The sequence below is a fragment of the Manis javanica genome, chromosome 10 (genome assembly GCF_040802235.1).
Source record: "Manis javanica isolate MJ-LG chromosome 10, MJ_LKY, whole genome shotgun sequence".
In the NCBI taxonomy this organism is placed as follows: Eukaryota; Metazoa; Chordata; class Mammalia; order Pholidota; family Manidae; genus Manis; species Manis javanica.
The window spans coordinates 67,163,147-67,186,975 of NC_133165.1; the positions used below are offsets into that span (position 1 = coordinate 67,163,147).

At 38.0% G+C, this 23,829-nt stretch overlaps 2 protein-coding genes across 2 annotated transcripts; one reads left to right on the forward strand and one right to left on the reverse strand.

The window, feature by feature from the left end:
• CCT2 (chaperonin containing TCP1 subunit 2) lies at positions 1-13,588 on the forward strand. Its single transcript, XM_017673740.3, has 16 exons — positions 1-138; positions 847-921; positions 1,109-1,174; positions 1,726-1,837; positions 2,158-2,234; positions 2,367-2,479; positions 3,296-3,498; positions 5,053-5,153; positions 5,368-5,495; positions 6,759-6,862; positions 9,036-9,155; positions 9,543-9,671; positions 9,857-9,960; positions 10,244-10,343; positions 11,275-11,416; positions 13,319-13,588. The coding sequence occupies exons 1-16, from the start codon at positions 136-138 to the stop codon at positions 13,347-13,349; spliced, it is 1,608 nt and encodes a 535-aa protein (XP_017529229.1). The 5' UTR covers positions 1-135; the 3' UTR covers positions 13,350-13,588.
• Positions 13,589-17,866: 4,278 nt separating this feature from the next.
• Positions 17,867-23,613, reverse strand: LRRC10 (leucine rich repeat containing 10). Its single transcript, XM_017673726.3, has one exon. The coding sequence runs from the start codon at positions 19,693-19,695 to the stop codon at positions 18,856-18,858; it is 840 nt and encodes a 279-aa protein (XP_017529215.3). The 5' UTR covers positions 19,696-23,613; the 3' UTR covers positions 17,867-18,855.
• Between the last annotated feature and the right edge of the window lie 216 nt (positions 23,614-23,829).

The window sequence follows — 23,829 nt, forward strand, 5'->3', positions numbered from 1 at the left end:
GCGGTGCCTCACCGGCGCAGCGCGACGGCCGGGGCTCCGCCCCTTGCAGCAGAGCGTGTGCCGTCACTTCCGGCTTCTCTACGGTCCCGGCGTGATCGGTGAGGCATCAGCGTGCGTGCCGAACTCCTCGGAATCATGGTGAGCCTGGGCCAGTGGGCCCTGCCTGAGCCCCGCCGTGCCCGCTGCCCCTTCGTCCCCCAACGCTGCGGGCTCCCGGGGCCGCCTGCTGCCTCGGGGCCGCCGCACGTGGCGCGGGCCGCGGCGTGTGGCCTGCTGCGGGCCGGCGAGGCCCTCCGTGCGGGCCTAGGGGAAGGGCGGGACACCGGGCCGGCGGCTCGTTCTGACCCCGGCTCTGTCCGGTCTCTGCGTCCGGAGGCCTGGGGCTTACCCCACGCGAAGAAATTTCTAGTACCCCAGGCGGGGCGAGGGACAATCCCGCCCTCCGTTTCGGGGCGGAGCCCGGTCGGCAGGAGGGTGAATATGGAGGCCGGGCCACGGCGTTCACTCGCCGTCCTGGCGGCTGTTGCCCGAGTGGCCGAGGACGCATACCTGCGTTATCCTCAGTGAAAATCGCCTTTAGCCTGCCGTACTTAACAGTTGATCTTTTTGGCGTGTAACTTTTATTTCCGGAGCACTTATGGGACCAAAAGCAACGTCTCCTTCCAATACAGCCTTTATAGAGTCCCTCCCTCCTTAAATAAGTGACTGTCGCGAGGATGGGGGGCTGCATTTGTTTGAAAAAGTACACTTCTCTGTAACTTAATTTTCTCTCGAATACTGGTAGGCATCTGAGTATCTGTGTTAAAGAATATTGAAATTCAAACTGATTCTTGATTTTCTTTTTAGGCGTCCCTTTCCCTTGCACCTGTTAACATCTTCAAGGCTGGAGCTGATGAAGAGAGAGCAGAGACAGCTCGTCTGGTAAGCCTTGTTTTCCTCAGTCTTTCCAGTGAGGCCCTACTGAGGCCTTGCTAACGCCCCGGGCCCTGCCGCCCTCTGTGCCCTCCGTCTTCGCAGTGCCGCCAGCTCCCTGTAAAAGATACAACTGTACTCTCACAGTTTTAGACTGTAAAAATGATTTTGACAACCTCTTTGATTTTTCCTCTAGTCATCTTTTGTCGGTGCCATTGCTATTGGAGACCTGGTAAAGAGCACCTTGGGACCCAAGGGCATGGTAAGAAAACCAAGGAACGTTAATAGAAGTAAGACATGGATGTATTCTCCTTAAAGAAAGTTAAGTGTATTCATGTAGCTACACCCTTTGATCGCCCTTTCCAGTGGCCACTGCCCTCCCGGTGACAACCACTTTCTATTTGCATGTCTTTCCAGTGTCATTGTTATGTTGATATATGTGTATCTTATGTATTTTCTCATACATGTTCTCTCTGTAACAAAACTGTTTTATCATAGATACTACTTACATGCACTTTCTCTGTAGCTTGCTTTTTTAAATTCCTTTGAGTATAAATAGATACATGACCTCCTTTGACTGTCAGATAGTGTTCTGTATCTTGATCAAACAGCCTTGTTCATGTCTCCTTGTTCTAGTGTGTCAGGTAGACACCAAGGTCTGCTTGGGAGTGTATATGCTGAATAAATTTGAATGACTACTGCCAAATAGCCCTCCTGTATTTGTACAGTAGCAGTATGTAAGAGTACTCAGTGACCCATGTGTTCTTCCAGACGTACTTGTAGCTTAACGTGAACCAAATATGTTCCTTTTAGGACAAAATTCTCTTAAGCAGTGGAAGAGATGCCTCTCTTATGGTAACCAATGATGGTGCAACTATTCTAAAAAACATTGGTGTGGACAATCCAGCAGCTAAAGTTTTAGTTGGTGAGTCTGAAAATAATGTTAACAGTTTGAAACACTTTTTAAGATAGGGCATGCTGATTAGGTGTGCTTTTGATTAATTGATGTCTGCTATTTGATTGTTATCATTACTGAAATACCAGCTCCCAGAGTGTCATGTGATTATTGATAGTGTAAGTGTTGCATTTCATACTGAAAAGTTGCATAAAATTTGTCAGAAGAGGAAGCTTAGATAAGTGAGATTTAGATTGGTAGTGGTTATATTTGGAGAATTATCAAGCTAAAGAGAAGTAATTTAAGAAGCAGAATCAAATATAAATGAGTTAATAACTTTTTTTCCCTAGATATGTCAAGGGTTCAAGATGATGAAGTTGGTGATGGCACCACCTCCGTTACTGTTTTGGCAGCCGAATTACTAAGAGTAAGAATACCTGGGCAATTTTAACCTCATGCTTTTAAAATAGATTTTTGCTGCTATGGTTTCAAATATCAAGTAGACAAGTCCTTTCTACATCTTTACTATTGATGAGTGTTTCCCACTATTTGTTAATAGGAAGCAGAAATTTTAATTGCAAAAAAGATTCATCCACAGACCATCATTGCGGGTTGGAGAGAAGCCACAAAGGCAGCAAGACAGGCTCTCTTGAATTCTGCAGTTGATCACGGGTTGGTATACCAAAAAACTACTGTTTCAGACATTTGACATTCTTTTCAAAATAGGTGCAATGCAGGGAGTGTAGAGAACAGTGAAAAGCATACACAGACATACTGTTGCCACATTCTGTCCCGACAATAATAACCCCGCATTACCCTCAAGCTCAAGAGATAGTCACTAAAATTTGGATTTTCTTTTTTTCTTTTTGCTTATTAAATCACAATAATACAGAACAAATAATACTGTGTAGGAAGTTTTTTAGCTTAGTTGAGTAACAGCACATTGCTGTCAATATTTCTGCAATATTAGTTTTAATAGAGTATCCGTTTCATTATATGACTAGTATAATTTACCTATCTGTACAGTTGGACATTTGTATTTTGACAGTTTTTAGCTTTCTAATGTGACAAACTTGTTACCCCCAAAAATGTTTCAAGAAGTATAATTGCTGGGTTCAAAAATATGTGTGTATTTTAAGGCATTTTTATTTACATCACAATTCTCCAGAAGAGTAAGTCCCACTGGCTGTATAGCAATGCCTGTTTTTTCATGTTCTTGAAATGTGGTATTTTGTTTGCTTATGTTTCTTTTTTGGTAGTTTACCAGTTTGGTAGGGAAAATTGTATCCTTTAATTTGCATTTTCTGTTTACTAGTGAGGCTTAATTCTCTTCATACGACTTAGAGCCCTGACAGGTTGGGGTGACACTGTCTGTTGACAAACAAGTACCTGGGTAAATTGTGAAAAGTAAATAGGGTTGATACCTTTAGAGAAGCAATTTAAGGACAGTCATGAGGGGTTTTTTTTTGGTTTGTTTGTTTTTTTCAGTTCTGACGAAGTTAAATTCCGTCAAGATTTAATGAACATTGCAGGAACTACATTATCCTCAAAACTTCTTACTCATCACAAAGACCACTTTACTCAGTTAGCTGTAGAAGCTGTTCTCCGACTGAAAGGCTCTGGTAATCTGGAGGCGATTCATGTCATCAAGAAACTAGGAGGAAGCCTGGCAGATTCCTATTTAGATGAAGGTATGTATATGTTGACTGGGAAAAACAAAATTTGATCAGATGTTGAGGGCTATTTAGTGAATCCTGTCTTTACCTAGTCAGTCTAGCTAGTGACAGTTTACAAAGCCAGAAAATTTGTCTTCAGGGACACAAAGCATATTGCAATCATTTTTCTCACTTCAGTCCATTTGTTATATTGACAGTGTGCATTATCATCTTACATCAGCTCAGCAGTTCTTTGGTACTCTCTAGATTTTGCTTTATACTATGAAGTTACTTGCAGTCTCTAAAGAAAAGAAACTAGTTTTCTTTTACTAGAAGTCAGTTATCAAATGGCACTTTTTCCAGGATTACGTGTTTTCTTGAGAAAAGGTGTATTTTAATCATGTCATTTAGTTGGCAGGTGTTGAGGGTACAGTTTCTGGTGTTCTTAAAGAGTGATAAATGAGTCTTAGCAACTTCTCTTTCTTTAAATAGTGTATTTTGTTCTTAGAATATGAAGTTTTCACAACATCTTTATGTTGCACTTGACAAAATGGCCTGTAGAAAAGTGTAGGCTTTCTCTTTTATAGAAAAGGAAGGAAAAGAATAGAGTGCTTTAGAATTTCTGATTTACCAGTAATTTGGAGTCCAGGTTTTGCTGCATGTTATTTGTTACTCTTTCAAGAGAGGAAGATTTCTGAATATTTTCTTGGTTGAATTTGTATGCAAGGGCTGTGTAGCTTTTCTAATAGGAGCTAGTGGGAGTTAAGAAAATTGAAACAAGGGTAGCAATGATTCTTGAATGACTGCTTGGTACCAGGTTTCCTAATAGGAATTCTACTTAAAATCTCATTCATTCCTCAAGATGTTGACCTAATGACTGAGAGTTAGGTCCATCAGAATAGAGCAGAAAACCCAAGATGATAATGGCTTGATAAAGTAACAGTTATGTATGTATTTAAGAGAAGCCTAGAGAGAGAGGCGGTATTTGGTTCCCAATGATAGTTCCAAATCAGCAGGGCTGTAGGATGGTAACTAGCATATGCAACTGGTAATACTTCCGTTTTACAGATGAATAGCTGAGGTTGAATTATTTATCCAAGGTGACGTACATAGCCTGTAAGCAGTGGGCATGATTAGGGTCTGGTTTGTCTGAGGGCTGTTTCATTTTATCAACAGCCTCAGTTTTCTTTTTTTAAGTTTGGTAACCTCCAGCAATACTGTCTATCTGAGTCTTCACAGCTTATTTCCTCTTGGTTGGTTTTAAGCTAATGAAAGTGGACTTATCTTTATTTTGCATCCTATACCCCTGCATGTGTGGTGTGTATCTGAGACAAAAATCTCAAAATACTGTGTTTACTCTTAATATGTGCTGTGCTTATATTTCCCATTTTGTGTATTTTTTTTAAATGACTTGCTATGTTGATATTTATGATCACCTCTCTAATGGAATGCTTTATATGTTCTAGGAGATTGGTAAATTGGACCTGAAATGCTTTCTTTTGAAAGAGTAATTTGATAAATAAGGCAGACATCTTTACAAGATCATAGACTTGAGTATTTAATACAATGTCATCCTTACTTACATTATAGGCTTTCTTTTGGATAAAAAAATTGGAGTAAATCAACCAAAGCGAATTGAAGATGCTAAAATTCTTATTGCAAATACTGGTATGGATACAGACAAAATAAAGGTATGTTAACTACCTTTCTTGGATTCTAATTGTTAGCTACTATAAACTCAGGCTGGGAATCTGTTGCGCTAAAAGCAGAATACGTATGAATGAAAATATACACACACAAATATGCATGTGTGTTTTGGTGTATATACATAAAAATAGCTAAATATGTTATAGGACTTTGAAGAGTAATGAAACAGTGCTATTTTTACACTTTCCTTTGTCTTAGATATTTGGTTCCCGGGTAAGAGTGGATTCTACAGCAAAGGTTGCTGAAATAGAACATGCAGAGAAGGAGAAAATGAAGGAGAAAGTTGAACGGATTCTTAAGCATGGGATAAATTGCTTTATTAACAGGTCTGTGTGTGCTTGTGCTAACAATATTTTTAATACAAAAGGGTTTTTTTCTACATAGTTTTTAAGGAAATACTTAATATTGAATTAGTGACTTGCTATTTAGGAACTGCAGTGTTTTTCACATATAAAAATAATTGTACACCAAGGTACTTGCAGTACAGTGATGTTAATGATACTTAATGTTTATATACTTTATTAAGCCTTTTTATGTTCATAATGTTCTCTGAAAAATTTGACAGCTACATTAATTTTGGCTATAGGATACATGTATTTGGAGGAGAGATTTAATGCCATATTTCAAGTAACAAAAAGCTAAAAGCATAGAAATAAAACGAAAGGAGATGAAAAGTGTTAAGTTTTAGGACTTTGTAATTTGTATGAAAAATAAGTGTAAGCTTTCCCCACGTGTCCTTAATTTGTCAGTATCTAAGGCTTTTATGGTAAAATGGCAGTTAATTTTGAGAGATAGTTAATGTTTGGTTAAAAATAATTGTTGTAGGTCAAATGTTTGTGTACTTATTTTGTTTAACATATGTTTGATATGATGGATTTTGCCTGATGCTGATTATAAAATTTTTTCTTCAGCTTGTTATTTAGTTAGAAACTTCTGAACAGATGTTCTCTTTATTCCTATTGTAAACAGAACATTTCATTTTGGAAATTAGAAAAGTGTAAGGAATAGAATCTGAGATTTTACCTTCCAGAAATCTTTCTTGTATTAAGTTGATTTCTGTGTATCTGTGTGTGGTGTTTTAGCTTCAGTTTTTTACTTAGTTGTCATATGCTGTAAACTTTAGTAACTTGCTGTTTTTTACGTAGCAGCGCATGTTTTTGCTTACAATTTAAAAAGCTTCATAATTGGTAAACTGATTTATGCAGATACACTCTCCTAGTGGACATTGAGGTCTTGATAAATTTTGTTCTATGTAAAAATTCTTCCACATATCTTCATTAAATGTTATAGTATCTGAATTAGTTTTCTTGCTGTGGAGTCTCAGTGTAATTAAAGCATATGAATGTTGGTAACAGTTTTTGGTACATTACTGCTTAATTGCTTTTCAGAACTGTGGTCTGCTGTATACTGTCAATAGCAATATAAAAAATTATCAGTAGTATGGATGCAGTAGTATTATACTTTGTAAATTATAGGTAGAAATGGTATCTTCTAGTGGTGAGGTAAAAATATTTTCTGTTTTTTGTCTAACATATTTTATCTTGTGAAATAGTAATTTTTGACAATGCTTTTCTTTATTTTATTTGTAGGCAGTTAATTTATAATTACCCTGAACAGCTCTTTGGTGCTGCAGGTGTTATGGCTATTGAGCATGCAGATTTTGCAGGTGTGGAACGCCTAGCTCTTGTCACAGGTATGAGAAATGGGCATTAATTAATTCCTAACATAATCATTCTTGGATTTATTGAGTGTTAGTATATGGTAACTCATGGCTAAGAGTACAAAGAAATGCCTTTAAGGAGCTTAGAATCTAAACAGTTATTCTGAAATATGATTTATACTTTTTAAAATAACAACATTATTTTTAATATGCCAAGTTTGCCAAAAGTACAGATTTCTTTGTGTTCTTTTAAAGATATTAAATCTTTTCTTAAAACCCATAGGACCGTGGTTCTAGACATACTCTAAATAAACTGAAACTTTAAAAAGGAGCCTTAAATCTTACCTAGTTTATTCATTTGTTTCTAGTGCTCAGTGACTACTTGAATGTTTTGTGCCCTGTATGGTAGTAGAATTAGAATAGTAACCTTTTTTGACGATTTAACGATATGCCAGAGAGTGGATCAAGTACTTAAACATTGCTTATGTTAATTTTTTAAGTTTAGTAAAATGAAAATAGTAAATGATGAAATAATTGTGGAACAATCCAGTAGCGTATGATGAAAAGTTAGTATTCTTCAGTATCCTTTAACAGAGGTTTAAGATTGGTAATCCCAGTTGTGAGAGATAGAAATTATATTTACCAATAAGATATGTCCACATGAAAAAGACATAGAGTGTAGCTCGTTTCCTTCTTATTGTGGTAATGGTTTTTAAAGTAACCTCTGGTAGCCCTTAAAACACTATTACAAGAGCCTTAATCCTCTAGTTTTCAGACCCTTAAAAATTAATGAAAGTTAGTGGAAAGTTGGTTTGGGATCTGGCAGTGAGAATTAAGGAGAGAAGGGTGTTTTAAGATGTAAAGCTATACTAGGGATGGTGAATTAAGTTTGGAATTGACATGAGTATTAGAAGACATGAAAATATACTCATTGTAGAGAGGAGAATTGGTCTTATCTCAGAATAATTTCTTAAGCAGTTTTTAATAATTTGAGAAGCAGTCTCCTGACCTAAAAAGAGACATTTTCCTTTCATTAATTCCTTTGAAGTGGGCTTACCTGTTTTAATTAAAATTCTTTAAAAGCCATTGTGCACTTGATGCTTGAGGTGATAGAACAGACAATGTGGTTCTTCTTTAAATGCAACAGAATTAAACACATGACATAATAAATACATGAGAGTGATATAGTGCATTTATGGGATAAGTTATCATGAGGACTTGATACATGAAATTGCCAGACCTACGAAGGAGAAAATTTCTGCGCCAAGCACACAGCTGTACGGCTGTGAAGCTTGGCTCCAAGGTTTCCCATCCTTAGCTCATTTGTTGTCAAGATGTGTGAGGTTGGTTCTTCCAAGTGTCAAGAAATACCTTGTAAGCTAATGCAGACTAAGTGGGTGAGTGTGGGATAAGTGAAAATTTCCATAAGCCAAAATCCGTCTCATTTTGGGGATGTGATGTCCCAAATATCTAGTGTTTCACATCTCGAGCACAGTCACAGGAATATGCCAACCAAAAGTAAAAAGAACTTCAGCTGAACAGATGAGTATAAATTTAGAGTTGGGAAGACCAGAGTCCTTTTTATAAACTTACTGTGAAATAGATACAAAGCATCATTCATTCAGCAGACATACTAGTAAGGAGTAGAAAAAAGGGGGTAGGTTGGATAGAGGAAATCTGCTTTATTAAAAGCGTATCTGTGAGCTAGAGAAAAGGATTTACAATGGCATTCTAACTTTTGCCTAATTTTAAGAACCAGGAAAGTAAATGCGAAACTTCAGTTTGCAGCATGGAAGATGGAGGCAAAAAGGAATAGAAATACGACATAAGGAATAAAATTTACTTTAAAAAAATCACTGAGTTTGCTCTGGGAAATTTCTGAATATGTATTTCCCATTTTTCTAGGCTTTAAGGGGCTTTATCACATTTTAGTGATAATTAACAGATATCAGGTGTTCATTATTGTAAGCAATTTCTAATGTCTGTATATTTGTTGACAGACTAGTCAAATATTTTCATGCTTTATTTTAAGAAATTGAGTCATGAGAATAATAGTCTAGGCTGGATTTAGTAGGAAATCTGAGTTTAAATTCAGACCTAAAGGTAAATGTTAAAGTCTCAGTTGAACTGAGACTTCACTGCTTATAAGAACACAAACTTTAAAACCTATTGTATGTATTTGATAAATATATGTATATGTTCATAGGTGGTGAAATTGCATCTACTTTCGATCACCCAGAATTAGTGAAGCTTGGAAGTTGCAAGCTTATTGAAGAAGTCATGATTGGAGAAGACAAACTCATTCACTTTTCTGGGGTAGCCCTTGGTGAGTAATTATGTAGATCTGGTTTAGGTTCCTAAATCTTGGGTAGGCTCTGCTGAAGTGAAAGAAACAGTTAATATATTTGCTAGAATATATGTCTTAATTCTTGAGAAGCATTATGTATGTTAATTTTGATCTCTGAGGTCAGCTTCATGTTAATCTTGTCTTTGTGAACAGGCCATATCCATATTCAATATGATTGTTTTCTGTATAGCTTAGAACTATTATGACACAGATTGTTAGCAAAGGGAATGTGTAACAGTGGAATGAATACATGCCAGTTTTTGAAACCTCATAATATAACCAATGCCTACATAAATAATAGGCAAAATTTTATGTTTTATAATTAAGTGTTCATTGTGATAAAACAATATTATTTTTTAACTTTAGGTGAGGCATGCACCATTGTTCTGCGTGGTGCCACTCAACAAATTTTAGATGAAGCAGAAAGATCTCTGCATGATGCTCTCTGTGTTCTTGCCCAAACTGTGAAGGATTCTAGAACAGTTTATGGAGGAGGTAAGCATTTGAAACAGAGTGAACATATTTTATTTCCTTATAGTAATGGTTTTTGCCTTTACTTATAGAAACTTTATGTTGCCTTTGCATTTAGTTTTAAAATGTTTGACGTATCTTAAGGGAAGTCAGGAATTCAGTGTCTTGGAGACAATTAACAGTATTTCATTAGAATTTTATCTGTGTAGGCTGTTCTGAGATGCTGATGGCTCATGCTGTGACACAGCTTGCCAACAGAACACCAGGCAAAGAAGCTGTTGCAATGGAGTCTTACGCTAAAGCACTGAGAATGGTAAGTTACTTTAAAAGAAAGTTCTGAACTTAAATTTTTTGGGTATTGATAGTTTTTAAATGAATGTTTTTATATCTTGGATGGAAAATACTTTCTTGGCTTTAAGAAAACTCGTTCACACCACTTAAATTTGATTCAGGAATTTACCCTCTTTATAAGCCATAATTAAAAGGAAGCCAATTTTCCATTGTAAATGTATAATTTTAAAAAGCTGTCCTTCTAGTTAGGAGTTAAACAACTTTATTAAGTAGAATAGTTACCGTTTGTGGTCTTCTCCTCGCAGCTGCCAACTATTATAGCCGACAACGCAGGTTATGACAGTGCAGATCTGGTGGCCCAGCTGCGAGCTGCGCACAGTGAAGGCAGTACAACTGCTGGACTGGGTAAGAAACCAATTGAAACCTTGCAAGAGCTGTTAAGAGTAACTTCTTAACTAAGGTTTTTTTGTTTTTGTTTTTTTTTACGATGAATTCTCATAATAACCATGTAACAGATTTTTGTCCTTGCCATTGTATCCATTAGATATTTTAGGAAAATGTTTAAATTCATATTCTCAACACTTCTAGAACTTCATTATTCCATAAGGAGTATAAGGCTAGTAAGAAGACTAGACCTACTTTGTTATATAATGGCTATAGGATTTTAAATTAACAGTACATATATTCTGAAATAAGTGTAAAATTTACTATATCCCATATAATCCAGCATCAACTCCTATTCTTACTGTGAACTTATTCTGTTGCATTCTTGAATGCAGATCTTTGATATATACATAAATATTGGCCAGAAAGATTTAATTTAGACAGAAAAATTTCCCAACAAACTGTTCAGGACATTGGTAGGAATAGAGTACATAATCTTATCATTGGACCAGAGAAATGAATATAATGAGTAATGATCTGTCAGAAGATGGAAGTAGTATTCTAACAAGAAGAAAAGTAGATGACTTCTGAATGTTCTTCCAGTTCTTAAGACTCCATTATAATTGGTGACAGAGCAAATTTTCTATAGTAATTTTATATATATACATAGATGTATGTAGGTAGATGATCGAATGTTCTGTATAAATTTTCCATCATTTGACATAATTGCCCTCCGTTAATATGCATGATCAGTAGTTGACCTTTTAATTTTCTAAAAGGCTTTCCTTGAGTAGTACGCTGATGAGAATGTTCTAACTAAATTGAGGAACTGGGTGTTGAAATCTTGTAATTTTTTTGGTAATAGGATTAGTTCTACTTGTTATAAGTCATTAGAGATATTTTGATACTTAAGTTGTTAAAACTGGTTTATTTAGTAAATATGTCTTTCCAGATATGAAGGAAGGTACCATTGGAGATATGGCAATATTGGGAATAACAGAAAGTTTCCAAGTAAAGCGACAAGTTCTTTTGAGTGCAGCTGAAGCAGCAGAGGTGATTCTACGTGTGGACAACATTATCAAAGCAGCACCAAGGTACTATAGCTACACATTTTTTAGAAAAAAATTTTAACAAATGAAAAGGTAGCTCTGTGTTTCTAATAACTGTAATTGATAGAAAGTGGAGCTATTTTTACTTAGCTAAAGGTATTATACAAGTTACAACTTGAAATGTGTCCCGCAAGCAAAATTGATGAAGGAATAGTGATCAATTGCCAAATGATGCAAATAGGTTAAGTAAGATAAGGGCTGAAAATTGACCTTAAAATTTGGATTTAGTAGGAGAGGCTGTTGGTAACCTTGACAAGCAGTTTTATTGGAGTGGAGGGGGCAAAAGTCTTACTGAAGTAGCTTTGATGGAGGGCCAGAAAAAAGGAATTGAAGAAAGTATATAGACTGCTTTTTGGGGGGAGTCTATATAAACTTTGGGAGCAGAGAAGTGGGATGGCTTCTAAAGAAGGTGTGGGTCTTTACTGTGAAAATTCAGTGTGTTTAAGTGGGAGCACTTTCATAGAAAGGGAGTGGTCTCTGCAGAAGAGGGGAGAAGGAATGAGGGATCTAGAGAACAAGAGGAGTTGGTTTTCCATAGTAACAGGAGGGAAATAGGAACATTGTTAGGAACTTACCTTCTGTGGACTAAGTTACAAGGAATTTGCAGAGCCCTGCATCACTCATTCAGTTCATTGTCTTCTGTGGATGGCTGCTATTCCTATTTCTGTTAGAGGGAGGAAAGGGTAGAAAATAGTGATTTGGATGTGGAGTGAAAATATAAAATGGTATTTAAATCTCCTGTGGTGTAGTGGAAAGAGGACTGGGCTAAAAAATTTAGAGATTCTCTGCTTCTGGTGTTGAGAGGATGGAGTATTGAGCACACATTTTGAAATGGAAAATTGGTGAGGGAAGGGGAAGTTGGCAGTTTTCTTGGAAGCCACCAAAGATGTTTATGTGCAGTTACCTTTTCTGTTATGTTTGAGCAGAATGATGGTAAAAGGAAACTGAGTTCTATAAAGTTTTCTGGCTTGGGGACAAGGTCACATAACCACCTCACCCTCATATGTTTGCAATAACTGCACCCTCAACCACATGAACATACACCTGATACATCTCATTTGATCTGATATCACTGTTTTAGAGATTTAACTATTCAATATATTAGAAATTCTGAACAATTTGCAATAAAGAAACATCCTTTCCAAACATAATGAACTGTGGACTTCTTTTCATACTTGTTAGCAAATTTCAGGGGACCTGTTTTCCAGATCAGTACCCTGCCACAGCTGCTTGATAGCTGTAACTGTTGTGCTTGCCTCTAGAAGCACTTGTTCCACAGACAGTAAGTAAAAAATTGCATTAGTACACCTACCATGAAAGTAATCCCTTCCTGAGAGATTCAACCATATGGTTACTGGAGAATAAAAATTTAACATCTTAAGAATGAGAAAGTACTATTGACTATCCTTTAGCCTGACCCCATTACCAGTCTATCTAATGGCATTTGTTCTCATTCACTTAGAAAAGTAATCCAGAAATTTTCCTCTAGAGGCCCCAAAGCCTTGTCCTTTTACAAATTCTGATTAAGAGTAACTCCTTTGACTAATACAGTAAAATTCCCTGACATATATAGTAGTTGAAAACATGAATTAACCCTTTTCTGGAGAATACATCTTTATTAAGTAGGTGGTTTGGATGAGAAGTTGAAACTGCTAAATACCTACAGGCTTCCACAATCTTGTAAGGTTCTCATACCAATACAATAAGAATTGAAGAATGTTTGTTATGAGGTAGAAACATTCTTGTTAAAGAGAATTGGTTATAATGATTTTAATAAAATTAGGAATCTAGCTGTATTTGTATTTGATATAAACCTTTGGTTCCAGTCATGCTTTTCATTTTCAGCATTGCCCTTTTTCTTAAGTGTATGTTTTATAATCCTTGCAGGAAACGTGTTCCTGATCACCACCCCTGTTAAGCATTCCTGTATGCTGTTCACCTCTGGACCATTAATAGCAAAGTTGTGTTTGAAAGACTTTGGCCTCTTAAGACTAGAATCGAAGTTTATCTGTGGTTGATGTATCCTTCGTTTGGACATTTAACTGACCTTCTATTTTAACATGGGTCTAATTTATTTGCTGTTTCATTTTCCATAAAGTTCAGTTTAATTACATTTCTCATACTGTGCATCAAAATAAAAGTTTGAGCAATTACTTAGTTCTTACCTGTCTTAGTGATTTGTACTCTGTTTTAACTCTGCTTAATGGGAGTGAATGACTTTTAGTACTGAGTTGTTCCAGCTTAACTAATGATCTTATCCATTTATGAAGTAATTATCTTAATATAAGTCCAAGTCAGATGTGATAAACAAATTAATATTTTGGTTCTCAATCCTACATAACCTTTTTTAACCATTTAATTTTGTTTAATGGAAGTACCATAAATTTTAGTACTCATTTAATGTTGTGTAGGAGAAAATCATGGCTTCTATACTTCAAGGTCAGAGTTGTATTTTAAGTGCTGGTTGTTGCAAGCTGCTTCTAGCACCTCTGATGCTTATAGGGTAATGTTCTCTTAAAGAAGATTGATATGGCCAGACACAAGCATTATTTACTATTCTGTAAGGGTTTTTTGGTTTTGTTTTTAGAAAATGGATTCAAAAGAGAATGAGAATTGGCATAAAGTATGCACTGAGTTTGGTGGTTTAAGGGAGAATTCAGATTTGGAGGTTATGAACGCATCAGTATGTAGCAGAATGTGAGAATAGAAAGCCCAGCAGTAGTGTGAGTGTTACACTTATCTCTGCTAGTGTCATGGAGAGATGTTTCATTTCCACAGAGGAACAAAAGGATTTCCAAAGAAATACTGATGTTTCTGTATAAAAGTTTGTTTCAACATTTTAATATTACTTCGTGGAAGCTGTTAAAACTGGGATGTTTGGTTCTCTTTGTGATACTGGTTTATATCCTCTTAACATTCACATAAAGGAGAAATTTTTCCTGAGATGATTGAAGAGAATTATAATGATTTTGTTTTAAATTTTAGAAACATGAATAATGTTTGTTGTTTCATTTTTTTTTTTAAAGTAGTTTATCACACATTGTAACATCAGCTTCGTTCCACAGCTCAGGTAGGTGGAGCAGGTAAGCATATCATAACCAAAAAACCTACAGAGGCTTCAGTGGGAGAGGTGGGTTTAAACATCTATCCTGAGTGATGAGACAGCTGTGGAGTAGGATCTTAATCTAAAAGTGTGCTTGGACACATTTTTCCAAAGGTCTTAAAAAGGATATACCAGTATTGTTAACCTACCAAGAGGTAGAAATGTGGGAGCTTAATTGCTGTATGAAGAATACACGCATGGGTCTCTCCCTCTCAGAGTTCATAGCCTTTGCAGCCCTTTACAGGTTTGTCATGTGCCTAGACTATCCCGAGTTAACAATTGTTAATTATATTTTTAGTTTCAGAAGTGAAGTACCAACCTAGGCTCCTCAGATTCCTCTTAACAGTTTCAGGGTGGAGTTTCTCTTAACTCAGAGCAAATATGGAAGCAGTGAGTTTTTATTTTCACAAGACTTTTCGTGACATAGGAATAGAGATTTGTAATGTATGTAAGTTACTGCACAGAAAGTTGTCTAAGTGCTTAGGGTAATGTTCTCCTAAAGAGGGTGGATATGGTTGGTTATTTAAATCTGCCCTCGGTAGCCTTCAGTTCTGGGAAGGATAACGTTATGCGTGCTGGTCATTAATGCTTTAACTCTGCTTCAGCCGGGATCCACTCTTGGCCCGCTCAGAGGCCATGGGGCTTATCCCTGCTGGCTGCCTCACAGCTCCCTGTGCACAGGTTTCCTGTGGTTTACCTCAAGAGGCGCTGGTGGGCTACGAGGAGAGGGAGTTTGTATTTTCTTCCTGCTTTGCTCTTTGTCTTTGGAAGTGTCCGCATCCCCGTGAGACCTGCCATTACGTCTTCACTGGGGAGCCGCTCTGTGGCTCTCAGCTCTTCCTGGATTTGGGTGGCACTCTCCCCTTTTCGTTGGCCTTACAGTGGTGTCAGCTGCTGCTCTTGGGTGTGTTTGGGGCCCTCAGTGTTTCCTTCATTTCCCTCCCCCATAATTGTTCAAGTTTATTTCAAGTCTCTCTGCATGGGGTGAGTACTTTTCCTTGCCCCCCAACACTGGTAAAAGTCAGAATATGCAACAGAATACTCTGTACAAAATCCTTTTCCAAGTTTGCTTTTCTTACACCTACTCCAGATTGATGTTAGAATGTCAGTAGAAGTGTGAAACGAACCTCACCTGTTTTAATCACAGAATTACTGTACAATATTTCAGATTCTTAATATAAAGAATAACGATAAACCTGATTTCAGATTTCCTGTCAAAATTGTGAGCAGCACATAACACCTCTTAAAAAGGTGAAAAGGTTGTATGAAATAATTTACACAATACCCTGAGGACAGTAGCTGACCTATAGAAATGTTTCTTAGGTGTCAGTCTGTCCATCTGTCCTTTGGGCTGAATGCATAATAAAAAATCTTCAAAATTCAGATTAACATCCAATTGTACTAGGCTCTAGGAATTCAAAGATAAATATTTGTTTCTTCTTCTCCAGAAGTGAACAGTCCAGGGGGAGAAAAACCATGTAAACTTATTTTTTAATAGCAATACCTTCTTTCTAGTAGTATGATTAGAAAGTATATGTGTTAAATTTTTTTACTGTCTTACAGAAGACAGTAAAATGTGTAAGCAAGATACACCCATGTCATCTGGCCCATGCCTGCTACCTCTCATGACATAGATCACATTTTCAAGTACTTTGATTTTGCAAATTCTAGAATAACAGGGAAATGGCAGAGTATTTTCATTTAGAAACTTTAAAATGAATCCTTGGTAGCCATGTTTGTGTAACATTTTCCTATTTAGGTTAAGTCAAACATTTGACTACATTGCAGTTAAGAGTTCTTACATTCAAGACTGTGGATACTGTTGGAAATTTTGTTGAGAGAGGTTTTTATTGCCATTTTTCCCTTCAAGCAAGGAATTTATACTGATTGTAGGGTAAATATAAGTATTGTGCCATATGGTGTAACATTTAGTGAAAGAACGTATCATGTGCACATTAGCTGTCACCTGCCAGGCACTGTTCTGTGTGCTTTATACAAATAATTTGTGTAATCCTTACAGTGCCCTGAGAGGTAGAAACCATTTTACTGATGAGGATACTGAGGATCATAGATGGTAAATGACTGGTGAATGGCAAAGCTGAGATACAAATGCCACTTGAAGAACTATGGTAAACCATTGTTCTGCCTCCATGTTACTATATGTATATGTGTTTTTGGTTAAAATCAAGGTAGTTGATATTTAGGGCACAAGCCCACTTTTTTATGTGTGAAATTACAAACTTAGTGATACTGTATTTTAGGACAAAGAAAAAAGGAAACTTGGTTCATTTCCAAAGAATCCATGTTAAAGATGTTAGTTGGCATCATTCATTATTAATGGAAGCTGAAATCCTGTGCACACGTCTGGAAGAGATTTTCCTATGATGCATAACACCTGGCTTCTGGAGTTTTAAAAATGAGTCAAATAGTTACATTTGGTGTTTCAACAATTTCCCCTTCTTAACTTTTTAATTCTGTCAATTTCAAGAAAACATCAAAGGGTTATGAATATGTAAGTAGGTATTTCCATAGTTCATAAAACTGAAATCGCATAGTAGTTTTTGGATAGTAAAATCAGTGGGGTGCACTTAACCATATTGAGAAGTTTTTTTTGTTGCATATTGATTACTTTAGAAGAGCTTGACTGTGTGCCAAAATGTATGTAATTTGACATTTGATTCAGACCAGTTAGCTCATTAGATGAGAACTCTTTATAGGTTGTTTGGCTTCACTCTGTTTTGTGGCTATAGCTGCAGCTATATTGGAAAAGGTAGGTCCCTTAATCTTGGAAGGGGTAAGACAGGATCCAAAGTAAGTTAGAGCCATCTGTAAGGCTGGCTATAAATACAGCTCAGAATGTGGTTCTGTAAGCATCAACTGAGTATAGTTTAGTTTCAATCATTAGGAATGAGAAAATAGACTATAAATTCTAGCTGTCTAACGAAACCTGGACTTGTTAATAAAGAGATTAAATATTTGACAACCTATTACATTTAATGATTAAAGGGACTATTTGGCAGTCTATTCAGTGGTTTGCATGTGCACTATAGACTGGCAGGTGGCAATAGGAAGACATGATAAGAAACTTTATAGCAAGAAACAATTGTAGAAACACATGAAAATAAGTCTGCTGGGCTGTGGTGCTTTTATGGAAAAGTGCTTTTTAAAAGTTAAATACAGTATGTTTTAGTTAAGATGATACTGTTCTTATTTGCTGAAAAGGTTCAAGAACAGGATTATGTCATTAAGTCACCCACTGACAGTTTCTTTAAAGTTGATCCATTCATGGGAAGAAGAAAAGGTCACAATTCACAATCTTAAAAAAAAAATAATAGCTGAAAAATATCTAGGTTTATACACACCATCGAATGACCCTACTTAAACCAAAATAGTAGAACAAAGGCTGAGATCCTGAGGTTAGAGGCAGAAGCTTCCTATGTAAACCACAACTTGCAGTTCAAATTTCCAAATACTTGTTTGAAGTGGACAATTTCTCAGCTACTACCTCTAACTTAATAGAACTCTGGAAAGGTGGTTTCCTTCCATGGAAGGACATTCAGTTTAGCTCTGCTTCATTATTGTGAATAAACAGAATGGCTCTTGGCAGTCAGGATTACAACTAGGCTTAATTTTAATGAGATCCATTGCCAAAGACATGTCTCCTTTCTAGATGATTTCTAGCATTGTCAGTAACATAAACCGTTGAGAGCAAACCATAGGGCAAATCCTTTAGGGAGCCACTGTCAAGTTCAAAGTGGCAGCTGGACTCCACAGGAGGCATTGTCCACCAGGGGTCTTCTCAGCATTTACTAAATGGAGGGGAAACTTCATCTTGAGCCTTTGCAGCAACAGTTTTCCTGTGAATCTGACTACATAGAAATGTCCTTTTTAAGTGGCTTAAGTTAGTAATACGTTATTCTAGTCATTTATAGTAAAGAAATATGTTCTGCAAAGGCTGGACTTTTTGATGAGTTCTGTGGCAAATACCTTATTTGAGCTTATGAGCCTCATGACCAGACACTTGTGGAGAGTGGAGGAGGCCAAAATGTCCCAGCCCTTCTTGCTCTTCAGCGTTTGGAAACAGCTGCTTGGAGAGGCTACTTTTCTTGTGAAGAAGTCATGGTACCTGTTGCACACAACGCCCTTTGGGAGAGAGGTTGACCAGAAACTTTTCTTGGTGTGCTTTAAGCATTTCATCTGACTCATCCCTTGCTGACAGAGGCACCCCAAATGTCCCAGAGCAATGCTTTGCACTTCAGTAGAGAGGTCTACGGAAGACTCTGGAGTTGGGTCCTTGGCATTAACTGACAACAGAAGCTCCTCAGGAGTTGGGAGAAGGAAGTGGAAGAGGCAAGGCAGGTACCAGCGTCTCCTGGCTTTCTTCCTTGACCAGTGCATAGCGCCTGGCTTTTCTGGGATCAGGCTCTGGCGTCTCCTCTGCCCATCTTCCCACACGGCGCACGCCTTTGACCACCTTGGGTGCATTCCTGCAGGGATTGTGGTCATAGATGACCAGCTTCAGACTTGACAAGTGGGTTAGGCTGGGGAAATAGCGGATGCTGTTCCGGTCCACGTCAATGACCTCCAGGAAGGGCATGTGAAGGAGCACAGCGGGGAAGTCTGTCAGCAGGTTGCCTGAGAGCCAGATGGTCCTCAGTTCCTGGAGGCACTGCAGCTGGGCTGGCAGCACACGCAGGGCATTGGAGCCGGCATGCAGAGTCTTCAGGAGGCTCAGCTCACAGACCACATCTGGCAGCTGGGTGAGGCAGTTGGCCTCCAGCCAGAGGGTCCGGAGGTTGTGGAGCAGGCTCAGCTCCCAGGGGAGGTGGGAGAGTCTGTTGTTTCCCAGGTAGAGGGTGCAGAGCTTCTTCAGGGTGCACACCACCTGGGGCAGAACCTTGAAGTTGTTGAAATCCAGGGCCAGAATCTGCAGGTTCTGCAGCTGCTCCAGCTCCGGAGGCAGGTTGTTGAGGTGGTTGTCGCTCAGGTAGAGCTTGACCAGCTCATGGAAGGAGCACACAAGCACAGGGAACCGGCGCAGCTGGCTCCCGCTCAGGTCCACCATCTTGTCCATTGGCATCTCCCTGAACTCTTTGACCATGTAGTTCTGGCAGCGGTCGGCAGGGATGAAGGCCGCGAGGGTCCTGATGGTGTTCCCCATGTAGACCAGCGGCCTGTGGGGCTGCTGCTGACTGCTGTGGGGCCTGTCCTCTCTTCCCGTTATAGCTGGGGGATGCAGGGACAAAAGCCAGTCACCTCAACAGAGAGAAGTGCTCACAAGAGCAACTTGAGTGTCTGGTGACAGGGCCTGGGACGCCAGGTCTGGTTCACATACTTGTTTGCAATCACTTAATCACAATCCCGTTTATCTGCATTTTTTGTTTTTCATTTCAAGCTGAAAATAGTTTCACTAATGATGAAACACTGAGGCATTACATAAAGGTGTGAAAGAAGAAAGTGAAAAACATCCACAGTTATTCTACCTGGGATAAATACCATAAACATGTAAATATGTTTATGTCCTCCAGCCTTTTTGCTGCAAGAAATGTATTTTTTAAAATTATTTACACTGTTTAGTAGGAGTCTTATGTTTATCCTAACATGGACATTTATGTTTGCAGGTATCTAGCAATTACTTGAAACACCTGCGTAGTCATCACTTATATGAATATCACAATTTAAACAGGTCTCCCTATTATTGGGCATCTAGGTTGCCTACAGTGTGTCACTATTATAAATAATCCTCTTACATACAGTGTGAGCAGTTAACTGCTAATTCATCAGAAAACATCCTTAGACTGCATTCTTTAAAAGCTTTCATCGATAGTGTCTCCTCCCTACCCCCACCAAGTCTGAACCCCTGTGTAATTCTATAGGTGAGGTGTCCATTTTCTAATTTTTTCATTTTTACCAGGTAATAGTTGTCCACACTTCGAAAACTTGCCTTTGACAAAAAAAATAAAAATAAAAATAAAATAGAAAAGCAGAAGAAAGAAAAGGAACACCAGCCTTCTGAAGCTTAAATAAATGCAGATGTATTCCTGCGGTGCATCTGTGGCAGAGCTAACTGCCCATCAAAGCTTTGTGCTCCCCTCCATAGTGTTGACTTGTAGGAGGCAGCTGTCCAGCTAGGACATTTCCTACTACCAGTCTAGGGCAGGCAGGGAATCTAATTCTGGCCAATGGAATATGGACAGAAATGATACATGTCACTTGAAGGCCTGGGTCATTTAAAGCAAACCTCACCTTTCTCCACACTCTTGTTCCCCATCTGCTGGCTAGATGTTAACACCCAGGGTGACCTTACAAGCCACCAATTGTGTGGAAGTCACATGTTGAAGTTGGCAGGTCCTTGATCATCCTGCATCCCTGAATAAGTGCTAAGGATCAGAACAACTCCCCCCAGCCACCCCCCCTCCCCCCACAGCCTACTACCTACTGGATTTAGGTAAATAAGAAACTTGAATTACGCCAAGCCATACAGATCTGGGTGCTTATCTATTACATTATCTAGATGAATAAGGCAGTTGTTAAAAATGAGGTAAATCTGCATATACTGATATCCAAAAATATTCAGGATGAATAAAGGGAAAAAGTGAGTTTCAGAACATTTATGATCCCATCTGGGAATAAATATGCACATATTCTTTTATGTGTATGAAAGGCTCTGTAAGACATAACTGCTTATTTCTGAAAATAATCTGCCTGAAGGTTTGGGAGTGATAGAAATGCTAACTTCTGCATTTACACCTTTTGTACTGGGTGATTTTTTTTTTAAGAACTGTAGGCATATGTTACTTTAAAAAATTCTGGTCCAAAAGAAACAATCTATCAGCCTGCCTGCTGTCTAGGTAGAGTGCCTGGGTTTGTGGGGGCAGGGCTTGGGACACTGCTTAACCTCCAACAGTGCCTTCTCTGCTACGCTGCTTACAGCGGACTGAACAGGGCAGTGGACAAGCATTCCATGGCAGTGGCCCTTCTACAGAGCTAGTTGGTGACAGCATCATAACCCATCTTCTTGACTCTCAGTCACAACTAAAGTCAGTGTCTATCTTGTACTTGCTACACATTGAACGTCAAGGGCTTTTATCTTGAGCCCTCTCCTTGCTTTGTTGACTTGTACTATAATAAGTAGCCTCTCACCAGGTACCGTGCTTTGCCTCTATATTGAGTGGGGCAAGTGATGACCACAAATGGTCATGAAGCAGCTGCCTTGATGTCCCTGGAAATAATAATGATGGTAATTATTACTACCTGTTATTATTATTCCCATTCTTAAAGTTGGAAGTATTGTTGGTAAACAGTCTTATATTGGTTTCAAATATACAGCACAGTGGGTTCAACAGTTATCCCTATTATGAAATCCTCACCCCTTCTAATGCAGTTACTGTCAATATAGGAAGATGTTACAGAATCACTGGCTATGTTCTCCATGCTGTACTACCATCACTGTGACCAGCTTATATTATGATTGAGATTTTGTACCTTTACACCCTTCACCTGCCCACCTACTCACCCCAACTCCTCCCCCATGGTCACCCAGTCACTTCTCAATGTCTGTGAGTCTACTACTATTTCGTTCATTTTGTTTTTGTTTTATATACCACAAAAAAGTGAAATCATTAGATATTTGTCTTTATCCACCTGGCTTATTTCACTTAGCATAATACCTGCTAGATCCATCCATGTTGTTGCAAATGGCAGGGTTTTTTTTTTATGGCTGAAAAATATTCTGTTGTGTAATGTACCATATCTTCTTTATCCATTCATTTGCTGATGGACACAAGTTGCTTCCATATCGTGGCTATTGTAAATAGTGCTGCAGTAAACATAGGGGTGCATATATCTATTTGAAGCAGGGATTTTGTTTTCTTCAGGTAAATTCCTAGAAGTGGAATGACTGGGTCAAATGGTATTTCTATTTTTAGTTTTCTGAGAAACCTCCATACTGCTTTCCACAGTGGTTGTAACAATTTCCATTCTTACCAACACTGTAGTAGGGTTCCCAATTCTCCACATCTTTGCCAGCACTTGTTACTTATTGTTTTTTTTGGGTAGTGGCAATTATAACTGGTGTGAGGTGATATCTTATTGCAGTTTTGATTTGCATTTTCCTGATGATTAGCAATGTGGAGTGAGTATCTTTTCATGTGCCTGTTGGCCGTCTGTATTTCGTCTTTGGAGAAGTGTCTGTTCAGGGTCTCTGCCCATTTCCTAATGGGGTAATTACTTTTTGGGTGTTGAGACGTATGAGTTCTTCATATATTTTGGATGTTAACCCCTTATCAGATGAGTTGTTTATGAATATATTCTCCCACACTGTAGGATCCCTTTTTATTCTGCCAATGGTGTCCTTACCTGTGCAGAAGCTTTTTGGTTTGATGGAGTCCCACTTGTTCATTTTTTGTTTCCCTTGCCTGAGGACATGTGTCCAGGAAAAAATTACTCATGCTTATCTTCAAGAAGTTTTTGAGTGTTTTCTTCTAAGAATTTTATGGTTTCAGGTCTTTAATCCATTTCAAGTTTAGTTTTTTTGTATGGCGTTAGACTGTAATTCACCTTTATTCTCCTGCATGTAGCTGTCCAGGTTTCCCAACACTAGTTATTGAAGAGGCTGTCTTTTCCCATTGTATATTATTACATTGGCTTCTTTATTGTATATTAATTGACCATATTCATGGGTTTATATGTGGGCTGTATTCTGTTCCATTGATCTCTGGGTCTGTTCTTGTTCCAGTACCATACTGTTTTGATTACTGTAGCTTCATAGTAGAGCTTGAAATCAGGCAACATGATTCCCCCAGCTTTGTTCTTCCTTCTCTGGATTGCTTTGCCTATTCAGGGTCTTTTGTGGTTCCATATGAATTACAGAATTATTTGTTCTAGTTCTTTGAAAAGTGCCATTGATATTTTGATAGGGATTTCATTGAATCTGTAAACTTCTTTGGGCAGGTTGGCCATTTTGACAATATTAATTCTTCCTATCTATGAGTATGGGATACATTTCCATTTATTGGTGTCTTCTTTAATTTCTCTCATTTATATCTTATGGTTTTCAGAGTACATACAGGTCTTTCACCTCCTTGGTTAGGTTTATTCCTAGTCATTTTATTATTTTTTGATGCAATTGTAAATGGAATTGTTTTCCTGATTTCTCCTTCTGCTAGTTCATTATTAGTATATAGGAACACAACAGATTTCTGTGTATTAATTTTGTATCCTACAACTTTGCTGAATTCGGTTCTTCTAATATATTTTAGGTGGAGATTTCAGGGTTTTCTATGTATAATATCAT